Below are 11,795 nucleotides of genomic sequence, written 5' to 3' on the forward strand. Positions count from 1 at the left end.
AGATAGAGGGAGAAGCAGGCTCCCCACTGAGCAGGGACCCTCCCCCCCAACCTCCCAGGTTCAAGGACACTGGAATCATGATCTGAGCCAAAGGCAGATGCTTAATCGACTGAAGAATCCAGATGCCTCTGGGTAGAGCATTTTTATTCAGGCTTTATATAGCTATCTTTTAGTTATCCAAGATTTTGCAAAGTGTATCTATGTCAAATACATGTAGTTCATTTGAGCATATTATAGGCATCTGATCAATTCATCAAAAAGTGATAAAGTTTCTGTTTTTACTATTGCTTTCAATCTTTTGTTTCCTTTTTCCTTTCAGTATTCTTATAAATATTTAGATTTATTTTTAAATGTTTACAACTTAAAAAAATATTGCAACATACATACTTTAATCTTAGATTTATCAACTTTAGTAAATGAATTATTCCAGTTCCCTGAGGAATAATTTAACAGAATTTACCAAGGAGTATATATTTCCAAGGAATAAAGTAAAACTTCCACAATAATGAGTAAGGGACAGGCAGGGCTAGAGAGGGAGAAATAGGTAGGGGACTAAGGGAGCAGGCTCACAGAAATCCCCAAAATTTGGAGGTGTAAGGAAACCAGAGATAAGGAGAGGAATCAGACCATCCTGTCCTAGTGTCCGAGGTCAGGGCCTTTTATAACAACAAGTTGTTACATGAATTACCATACCAAAAAAAGGAAGTAAGCTATTAAAGATGTTATCATTAATCTTTACTCAGTGGTGCTATCCTAGAGATGTTAAAAGGATTTAAGTTCCCTGGTAAGCCTTCAATAAAAGACCAAACCTAAAAGTCCTTAGTGGCAAACCTGTTGGGACCCCCTCTCACTCCTATAAGCTTTTTCTATATCCTTGCTTTATAACTCTATCACTTTACTAGCTCTCCTTTGTCTGTGAGATTCATTCTTGAAGTATCTCATTCTCCCACTTCAGTAACTTGGAACTCCATTACTTCAGACATTAAGTCACCTAGAACTAAGCATTGAGAATATGAGGTAATTTGAAGGTAGAGACTATAGCAAATCTAGTATATCAAAATAGTTCAAGGTAGGTAGTTATTTAGGAGGTCATCTGATAAAGGCCCTTGCCTCTAAATAAGCCTGCATTTTAAGAACACAAGGTCATATTTGTAAAGTGTCTTTATTCCTAGGTTTCCTGCCAAATCCTCAATTAGGATCATGATGCTCCTGAATGTAGTAACATTTATGTCCTAGGATTACTCAGCTTACTTTCTGTCTGGAGGCCATAATGAGAACAACCTGTCAGTTGGAGCAAGGCTTAATTCCCACCATGAGAACAGTGGGAGAAATACTTCATAAGACTGTCCCAGAATTACCACTGTAAATAGTTCAGCCACTGCATTCCATGACTTTCCTTCATCGTTTTCTTTTTTTTTTTTTTTAAGATTTTTTTATTTATTTGACAGAGATCATAAGTAGGCAGAGAGAGAGAGGAGGAAGCAGGCTCCCTGCTGATCAGAGAGCCCGATGCAGGGCTCGATCCCAGGACCCCAGGATCATGCCCTGAGCCAAAGGCAGAGGCCTTAATCCACTGAGCCACCCAGGCGCCCCCTTCATCGTTTTCTTACTCAAACTTTGAGTGTCTCTGCCAACCCTGACCAAACGTCCCTGGGAAAGGGAGCTATTGTTGATGGCTTTGTGGTTCTGTTGACTATATTCTATCTGTACAAAGCACTAAGACATATTTCCTTATGGCGTTAGATTAGATGGGGTTGCCTCCCTTAGGGCGTACTGTACTCAGGTGACAATTAGTGACTATTCATAAAAATTGCATATAGTCTTAAGCATTGGCTCATTTAATATTTAAAAAGTTAATTTAAACATTTTTCTGCTGGGGCGCCCGGGTAGCTCTGTGGGTTAAAGCCTCTGCCTTCGGCTCAGGTCATGGTCTCAGGGTCCTGGCATCCAGCCCCGCATCAGGCTCTCTGCTCCGCGGGGAGCCTGCTTCCTCCTCTCTCTCTCTCTGCCTGCCTCTTCGCCTACCTGCAATCTCTGTCTGTCAAATAAATAAATTTAAAAAAAAATTTAAAACAACAACAAAAAAAACAAACATTTTTCTGCTAATGTTAACTATGTAAACTAATTTGCATTCCATGTATTTATCCAGAAAAATTACAGGAGAAATAGGCCATATTGTGTGATGTCTCTTACAACTCGATCGGATGTTCAGTCCATCTTTCCATTGGTAAAAATAAGTATGGGTGGGAGCGCGCTCACATCCTCGCCACCGCGAATGCCCGCAGTCCGCTTGGGGCAGCCCATTTTGCTCTGACTGGCGGTCGGTGCGCGACATGTGATGACGTGAAGAGGCCCGGCGAGGCCCAGCATGCCCTAGCCTTCCGGAGCTGCGGACTCTAAAATGGCAGAACAACTTTCTCCGGCCAAGATGGCAGACCAGGTGTGCACCTTCCTCTTCAAAAAGCCTGGTGGGCGTAAAGGGGGTGCGGGCCGCAGGAAGCGCCCGGTCTACGACCCGGAGCCCGGGGACAGCAACAGCAGCAGCAGTGACGAAGGCAGCACTGTGGTTCGCCCAGAGAAGAAGCGAGCTATCCGCAATCCGATGATACAGAAGACTCGTGGCAGAGGTAAACAGAAGGCGGCTTACGGCAACTTGAGTAGCGAGGAGGAAAAGGAGAAGGAGGAACAGGAGAAGGAGCCCGAGAGTCTTGGCATGGTGTACAAGTCCACCCGCTCGGCAAAACCCGTGGGACCAGAGGATATGGGGGCGACTGCTGTCTACCAGCTAGACACAGAGAAGGAGCGTGATGCACAAGCCATCTTTGAGCGCAGTCAGAAGATCCAGGAGGAGCTGAGGGGCAAGGAAGATGACAAGATCTATCGGGGAATCAATAATTACCAGAAATTCATGAAAACCAAGGATACGTCTATGGGCAATGCTTCCTCCGGGATGGTGAGGAAGGGCCCCATCCGAGCTCCCGAGCATCTACGTGCCACCGTGCGCTGGGATTACCAGCCCGACATTTGTAAAGACTACAAGGAGACTGGCTTTTGCGGCTTCGGAGACAGCTGCAAGTTCCTCCATGACCGTTCAGATTACAAGCATGGGTGGCAGATCGAACGTGAGCTTGATGAGGGTCGCTATGGTGTCTATGAGGATGAAAACTATGAAGTGGGAAGCGGTGATGAGGAAATACCATTCAAGTGTTTCATCTGTTGCCAGACCTTCCGGAATCCAGTGGTCACCAAGTGCAGGCATTATTTCTGCGAGAGCTGTGCACTGCAGCATTTCCGCACCACCCCTCGCTGCTATGTCTGTGACCAGCAGACCAATGGCGTCTTCAATCCAGCAAAAGAATTGATCGCTAAATTGGAGAAGCATCGAGCTGCAGAAGAGGGTGGTGCTTCCGATTTCCCAGAAGACCCCGATAAATGTCCAATCCCCATCACTTAGTTTCCCTATTAGTCTCACACCTCAAAATAAATCTTTTGTTGTTTGGGAAAAAAAAAAAAAAAAAAGTATGAGCAAGCCCCACTTCATTGGGCCTGGAAAGAATTCTACAAATCACATGGCAGTGTGATTTGATTGAGTTCAAATGGATGGAAAAGTGCAAATATCTTGAAATAAGAACACTGAACATTTGTGAAAAAAAAAAAAAAGTATATAAATCCTTGAGTTTTTGGCGGAAACTTTTTGTTAAGGACATTAGTTGAAATTTTTCATGTTTCCCATATGAGTTCCAGTTCTGACATATTAGCAGGACATGTAAGGGGAAGTCAGCTCCAAAGGCTTTAGATACTTTTCTTACTCTCACTGATAAATGAGGTAAAAGTTCCACTTGCTTCTGGCCCCATCCCGTACCTGCTTCTGATTTTCTTTAGTCTTCATTCTAGGATCTGGAGAAATCTACTTACAGTCATGGTACAGAAGATACTGGAAAAGAAGACAGAAAAATGTAGAATATTCATGATATTATTGAGACTACATAAATGGAATGCTTGGAAGAGCCTATGTTCAAATTCCTTTTTGTGTAAAGAAAAATTCTACCCGCCACAACCTTGTTTAAATCCCTTTTACTTTTATTCACAAACATTGCTATCTGGTATATGTGATGTGGGGAAAAAAAGCCAGAAAGAAATGTAGATAAAATTAAATATCCTCATAACCTGCAGCCCATTGGCAAAAACATTCCTCCAGGGCCAACCATCTTAATGTCAATGCCTTGTGGGGCACCTGGGTGGCTCAGTTGGTAAAGCTGCTGCTGTGGCTTGGATCCTGAACAGAGGGTCCTGGGATCCAGCCCCCCATCAGGCCCCTTGCTCAGCAGGAATTCTGCTTCTCACCCTTGCCTGCTGCTCCCCCTGCTTGTGCTTCTCTCTCTCTCTCTCTGTCAAATAAATAAGTAAAATCTTTAAAAAAATGTTAATGCCTTGCTAGAGGGCAAAACAACCTTAGCTGGACAATAGGGAGGTCTCCAGGATCCTGTGAGTCTTCTTTAGCATATGAATGTCCTTTTGGAACTTCCCTTATCTTCACTTCCTCCAACCCCAAAATATATAATCCCCTGCTCCTCACACTCCTGGGGCAACAGGCAGCAGTGGCAACAGCTCTTCCAGCCCACCGGTCCTGTCCCATGCTTTACTGAAACCACCTCTTTGCGCCAAAGATATATCAAGAATTCCTCTTGGCTGTTGGCTCTGGACCTTATCAACGTTCCAAAACCATATCACACTATTTGTGTGATGTCAAAGAATGTCAAATTAAATGTCAAAATTAAAACTATGTATCTATCAACATCAAAACCAACTCTGTAAGTCTTGGGTTATTTTGCCAAAACAGAATCATGATTCCCAGCAATTTCTAAGAAACTGTAACTTAGTTTGTGTCTATGAATCAGTGTCTCTGCCACTATTTCACCTCTATCACAAATCTTCATACATATATTAAACATAGGTCATAGGAAGTTACTTCTATAGATAATATAAGTTAATTTCAAAGTATTATCAATATAAATTATGTTTATTCAGAATAGTGTTTATTTTTTACTAGTTTTATATGCAAAAACATAGAGCTTCTCTTCTAAAGAAATTGATTAACATGAATATAAGAACAGTTTTTTAGAAACCTCTGGCATGTTTTATAATTGCATTGATAGTATTAAAATTCTCAATCCACAAATGCTTGATTTAGAGCTTATTGATCTAGTGCTTATTCAACTATCACTAATACATTTTCTTTGCCTATAGTGGTGTGCAAATTGTGTCTTTTTAAAAAAAGAATAATAGTTTTTACAACACAGAAAAGGCCTTCTTCATTTTTGCCAGTTGTCTCGATTAGGCTGGGCTCTGTAGAGTGAAGCAATTCTTAAGGGAGAATTGGAATAATCTAGTTGCTTAGTTTTAGTTCCCAAAATATGTTTACTTATAAAAACATTTTATATTTTCTTGTGACTATTATTTTCAAAAGTCTTTCACATGAATATTAAATTATTGAGTCTAAAACCATTTTTTGTTTGTTTAAAACATAAGGAGACTGGAGACTCAGAGATGCTGAGTAATTGGTAAAGCTCATCTGGTTAATAAAGGGCAGTTTCAAACTTGAATTCAGAACTTTGACTTCTATCTATCCCTGTGATCTTTTGAAGACAAAAAAAGTTTTGCGAAGAAATTACACAGTTTTCAAGTCTTTGACTTTTAGAATTTTTGCTATGATGTATCTGTTTGTGGGTCTTTTTGTGCTTATGCTATCTCAAGTATGTTGAGCTTCCTAGATGTGTGGATAATCATTTTCACTAAATTTGGGGATGTCTCAGCCATAATTTCTTTGAGTTTTTTCCCCCCTCCCTGCTCTCTTCTTTCCTTCTGCTGGTCCTATTGATGTGTTTTGGTGTGGGGTTTGGGAGCAAATGGTCAAGAAAGATTTCTTGAGATGTTTTCTGTGCAAAACATGTGGTTTTATTAAAACATAGGACAGGAACTGTGGGCAGAAAGAACTACATAATAAGGGTGAAAAGTGATGATTATATAAGGTTTTCTATCCTGTGACAGGGAGGGTGACTTTAGGGTCTCAAGAAATTGAGTTATAGGCTTCTGGAGATTTGGATATTGTTAAGATTCCTTTTTCTTGTAAATCTTTAGACAGGTGCAAGCTGATGGGGATTCCTGTCCTGTGAGCTCTATCAGTTGAAATTTGTTTTTCCTTTTCCTTTGTTCTTGGGCAGCCAGGAGTGCCTGAGGAATGTTACACATATTCCCCCTGGGCCGGGGCTTTTTGGTGGATGTTAGTCAATGCTTTTCCCCCAGCTTGCCTTTTGCTCCCTCATTACCATTCTATGAATGTTGATGTTTTTAATGGTGTCCCATGTTTCTCTTTTCCTTGGCTTGCATAATTTCTATTAATCTATCTTAAAGTGCATCTGTTCTTTCTTCGGCCAGTTTAAATTTACTCTTTAAACCCTTAATGAATTTTTATTTCATTTCTTGTAAGTTTTCAACTGCATAATTTGCATTTGTTCTTTTTTTATAATTATTATCTCTTTTTATTGGTATTCTTGATTTGATGCCACATTATCAGCATACCTTTGTATATTTAATCGATTATGGTTTTGTGTTATTTATTTATTGATTTATTTATTTATAGTTCTGTGAACATATTTGTAATATTTTTCTGATAATTCCGATATCTGGTCTGTCTCATATGCTGTTTCTGTTGGCTGCTGCTTTTTTTCTCTTTTTCTTTTAGTGTGTGTGTTTTACTTTGTATGTCTTGTGAATTTTGGAGGAAATTCGACATTTTAGATAATATAGCAACTTTGGGTACTCGTCCCCCTCCCCCATGGGATTATTATTTTTATTGACTTGATTATTTGTTCAGTGACTGGATTATTTTAGTGAACTCTATTGTACCCTCTCCTCCCTGAAACCCCTACCACATATAGTGTTCAGACCTTCAAGTTTTTCCTCATGGAATTGCACATTTGGGCATGCCAACAGTCAGCTTGGGATGAAGGTGGCATTAATAGGATTTTCTTCTTTCCCTGACCACACCAGGCCTTAAACCCCACCAATTGCCATCTGATTGCTATACTGTTTTAAACATGCCTTAGGGCATAAATTGCTCTACATACTAATTCAACCAAACTAGGATTTCTTGAAGGAATAGTTTCTGAGGTCAATGTTTGATTTTGCTCTGACCCCAGGAAGCTTCCTCTTATCTGTTTTATTCCCTGATACATATTCTAAAAACTGTTCCACCTAGCGCTTAGCTTGTATTGTGAATCTCTCTGCAACTGTCTTTCACCATAACCTCCCTTGGTACTAAGAACATTTCTAGACTTGAACTTTTTCACTCTTTATTGTAAATGAAGTCAGTTCCTTGGGAAGAGATTAAAAACTTGCTCTGTTTTTACCTCCAGGGGAAGTCTCTGCAACAGATACTAAGGATGGGAATAATGGCAAGTTTCTCTCCTAAGTAACACCCCTGCTCTACAAGCCAAGAGATATAGCTGTGGGAAGCAGGACCCTGAGTTCTCTCACTTGCTTCTCTTGACATGAAACAACTATCAGGAGTCAGGGTAATGATGATTACCCTGTATTCTTACCATCATCCATACAAAGTAGAACCTATGTTCCATAAGTGTCCCACTTCTCAGCTGCACTCCCCTAGGATTTAGCTTTAGGAACAGATAGCTGGAAGCAGGATGAGAAATGCTGATGTCTTATTCCTCCCAGTAAGAAAGTCCTCCATTTGGGTGCCAGGGATAGAGGGAGCCCTTTGATTTTGACTGCAACGATCTAGAATGGTATCTCTTCCACCTCACTGTTGGGAGGTTCGGTGAGAGGGGCAGCTCTTGATTCAAATACCACAGAGTTATGCCTTTCTTTTCACACACTGTCTTACATGTTCATGAATGGGGGGTGGAGGGAGTCCAAGATGACAGAGGAGTAGGAGACCTTAGTTTTCTCTGGTCCCAGGAATTTAGCTAGATAGCTATGAAATCACTCTGAACACCTGTGAACTCAACTGAAGATCTAAGAAAAGAATAGATGCAACTCTACAAATACAAAAGTGACCACTTTCTGTGAGGTAGGAGGTGCAGAGAAGTGATTCCAAGGTGGTATATAGGAAGATAAACTGTGGGGGTGGGGAGGAAGGGAGCCTCCTTAAGCTGGTTACCAGCAAGTGACAGGGCAGTGGAGCACAGAATTGGAACTTTGAAAAGTCTGCTGTTGTGAGGGACATCACTCAGATGCCTAAGAGGGGGGTGGAGCCCCAGCTGGGAAAGTAAGTTCTCAGGATCCTCAGTGTCACAGAAAGACCAGGGGTGCCTGAGTGCAGCAGAGCTCCCGGGCATAAGAGTGGGGAAGCTGGCTGCAAACTGTGAGACCAGGAGTGTGTTCTCAGCTTGAGGTTGCCATAAACCTTGAACCATGGTATGTTTGGGCGATTCCTCTCTGAAAAAGGGCCTAACAAGTGGCAGAACTGGTGAGATCCCCCTTCCTCCTCTGGAAGGAGTGGCATGGGAACACGCCACAGGAATCTGAGGAATCTGCAGGATTTGGAGAAGTGAAGGAGGGTTGTATGCCTGAGATAGAAACCCTCCATCACAGGCTGGGTGAGCAGAGTGTGGACTGAGACCAGGGAGATGGGAGTGATTGACTGCTTTTCCCTGAGGGCACACTGAGGAGGTGGGGCCTGAGCTTTCAGCTTTGTGGCTGGAGATTCAGAGGCCGCCCATTTTCATAGGCATCCTCTAAAGCAGAACAGAAAGCCCTCAGGAAACAGAAGCTACATAGAGCAAACCTGAGCAGATTACTTAGCCTGGCCCTCTGGTAAGGATGGTACAATTGTGCCTGGGGCAAAGACACTTGAGAATCAAGGAAACAGGCCCCTTCCCAAGAAGATCAGCAAGAACCCCACCCAAGACCAAGTTTACTAAACAATGAAAACTGCAAAACTCCAATCCTAGGGAAATATAGTACATAGAATTCATGTTTTTTTTCCCCCCATGATTATTTAGTCTTTCAATTTTAATTTATTTTTTTATTTTATCTCTTTCCTTTTCCAGTTTTTTATTTTATCAACTCTTTTAATTTTAAAATTTTTGTTTTTACAGTTACATTCTTTCCCTTCATTGTATATAATTTTATTTTTGTATGTCTATCTATATATATCTATACTTCTGAAACCAATAATACATTGTTAATTAATTGAATTTAAATTTTAAAAAATGGGAAAAGAAAGATACTGATGAACCAATATTTCTTCACTTGTTGATCACCCTTAGAAGGACTGTCAGAGACTTTAAGTGTTTGCATTTTTTTTTTTAAACTTTTGTCAGTTTCACTGATAACTGGGTAAACAGTACGTCTTCATACTGTCATGTCATAAATTGATCCACTCTACAATTATTTTGATGTTTATTTGTAGATAGGGCTAAAATGAAGTGAGAATTGATGTGAAATGTTGGGGTTTGGTAACAAATGGCCAAGAAAGAGTTCTTGAGATATCTCTGGTGCAAAAAAAACAAAAAAGGATGGTTTTGTTAAAGCATGGGGACAGGACCCATGGCCAGAAAGAACAGCCCTGAGATTGTGAGGAGTGATAGACTGTATACTTCCAAGTTGGGAGAGAATTAAGGAAGCTTTAAGTCCCTAAGGAATTTGGAAGCATTGTTTCCAGGACTTTGAGGGGTTATTTTGCTATTATTTAGTAAAACCTTAGTCATGAGACCTTTCAGGTATATGTCAGTGGGCCATGTGCTTGGAGGATGATTGCTAACATACATCTTGGGGGTGAGGGGTATAGACAAAGGAAGTTTCCAAAGGTATTTTTATATGTAAAAGAAGACTTAGACATGATCCTAGAGGTCCTGCTAATGTCAACTACAGTTTTCTTTTCTCTCTAGCAAAATATAAACATTGAAGCAGTTGAGTTCTTGGAGGAAGCTTACCCTCTCTATCTTGAGTACTTGTCAGTGGGCTGCAAAGGAAAGTTAATTTTTTTCTGTATTTCTTTTGCCTTTTTCTCCACATCAAGAATTACTAATTTCATTAGAAGCCAAAAAAAAAAAGACACATTGTAAGAGAGTTTTGCATATACTTCTGGTGTGAATGATGTAATTTGTTAACTTAGATATGCTTCTATAATTTCAGTGCAACTGAAGATATGTGAAAATATAAATAGAGTTTAATGGGATGCCTATGTGACTCAGCAGGTTAAAGCCTCTGCCTTTGGCTCAGGTCATGATCCCAGGGTCCTGGGACTGAGCCCCACATTGGGCTCTCTGCTGAGCAGGGAGCCTGCTTCCCTTCCTCTTTCTCTGCTTGCCTCTGCCTACTTGTGATCTCTGTCTGTCAAATAAATAAATAAAATCTTAAAAAAATATATATATAAATAGAGTTTGAATCTCTAATTATAAATATAAATATGCAAATTTCAAATAATTTGTGGGAATCTAAATATCCTGTAATTTCTTTGGCTGGATGATGACTAAGGTAAGACAAACCAGTTTAAATAAAAGAGATTATTCTAAATGATAATAGATATAAAAATCAAGTGTTTTATGTATAAATTTGGTAGTTTTCTTTTTTCTAAACATTTGCCAGTTTTTTATCTTTAACTATGATAAGTAGGATACTAAAGCAATCACCAGAATAATTATTTTAAAGTGAGATTAAGGTTTGGGAAACATAAATGTTTGTATAATATCAAATCTATTTTGTTAAATGCCCAAAGGGGCCTTCTCTTTTGCATAAAAAGCAATAAACCTAGAGTAAATTCTTATAAGTTATTCCAGAGAACAAGTGTCAGATATTTTTGCAGGTTTCTAGTTGCAAATTTAGTTTTATAAATCAGTAGCTCAGCCATACTTTAAACTGCTAACATAAACACATCCCAAGTGATTCCACCACATGAGTGAAGTGTAGAAATAATTTTTCTATTAGTTTGCTTTTTCTAGTTAACTTCTTATTTGAAAGCCAACTGAAAATATTGCATAAAAAGTTAATTATAAAAATAAATAACGAGTGTACAGGTGCCATGTAGTTTACTAACTATCCAACATTCTAACTATCTTCTAAAGGTACCCAACATGTTGCTTTCTTGCTCAGATAATGGGAAAAATAAATAACAATTTAGACAAAAGTACATTTAGTCTGCTTGTAGGAACACAACACTTTGAAACTACATAGAATTTAAACAGATATTTCCCTCCTTCGGTTCTACTCCTTGTCATTATAGAGCCAAAGATAAATCAGCATGAACCAAAAACTTGTGACATCTAATAAAGGACTGTATTTCCAATTTCTCTAATATTAAAGTTCCACTTTTAAAAATCAGAATCAACAGACACATTAAAACATTATTCCATTTTAAATCCAGTATAAATACTTTATCAGTCGTACCTTTTATTTTTCCCCCCATGGGTCAAATATGATGCTTTCTTTCCTTTTTTTTTTTTTAATTTAATTTATTTTTTTCAGTGTTCCAAAATTCATTGTTTATGCACCACACCCAGTGCTCCATGCAATATATGCCCTCGATAATACCCACCACCAGGCCTGGTCCAGGCTCACCCAACCCCCTCACCCCCCTCCCCTCCAAACCCTCAGTTTGTTTCTCAGAGTTCACAGTCTCTCATGGTTTGTCTCTTAAGACTACATTAAATTGGGGTGCCTGGGTGGCTCAGTGGGTTAAAGCCTCTGCCTTTGGCTCAGGTCATGATCCCAGGGTCCTGGGATCAAGCCCCACATTGGGCTCTCGGCTTGGCAGGGAGCCTGCTTCCCTTCCTTTC

The 11,795-nt window shown here is 39.9% G+C and overlaps 1 protein-coding gene across 1 annotated transcript; it reads left to right on the forward strand.

Annotated features, from left to right (window-relative positions):
* Positions 1–2,401: 2,401 nt before the first annotated feature.
* LOC123940887 (E3 ubiquitin-protein ligase RNF113A-like) lies at positions 2,402–3,454 on the forward strand. Its single transcript, XM_046003846.1, has one exon. It carries the CDS (start codon positions 2,402–2,404, stop codon positions 3,452–3,454), a length of 1,053 nt encoding a protein of 350 aa, XP_045859802.1.
* The last annotated feature ends 8,341 nt before the right edge of the window (positions 3,455–11,795 follow it).

The sequence above is a fragment of the Meles meles genome, chromosome 4, assembly GCF_922984935.1.
Source record: "Meles meles chromosome 4, mMelMel3.1 paternal haplotype, whole genome shotgun sequence".
Lineage (NCBI taxonomy): Eukaryota > Metazoa > Chordata > Mammalia > Carnivora > Mustelidae > Meles > Meles meles.

What these genes read in the sequence shown, in the direction of transcription:
- LOC123940887 (XM_046003846.1), top strand. Translation starts at nt 2,402, where the DNA reads ATGGCAGAACAACTTTCTCCGGCCAAGATGGCAGACCAGGTGTGCACC.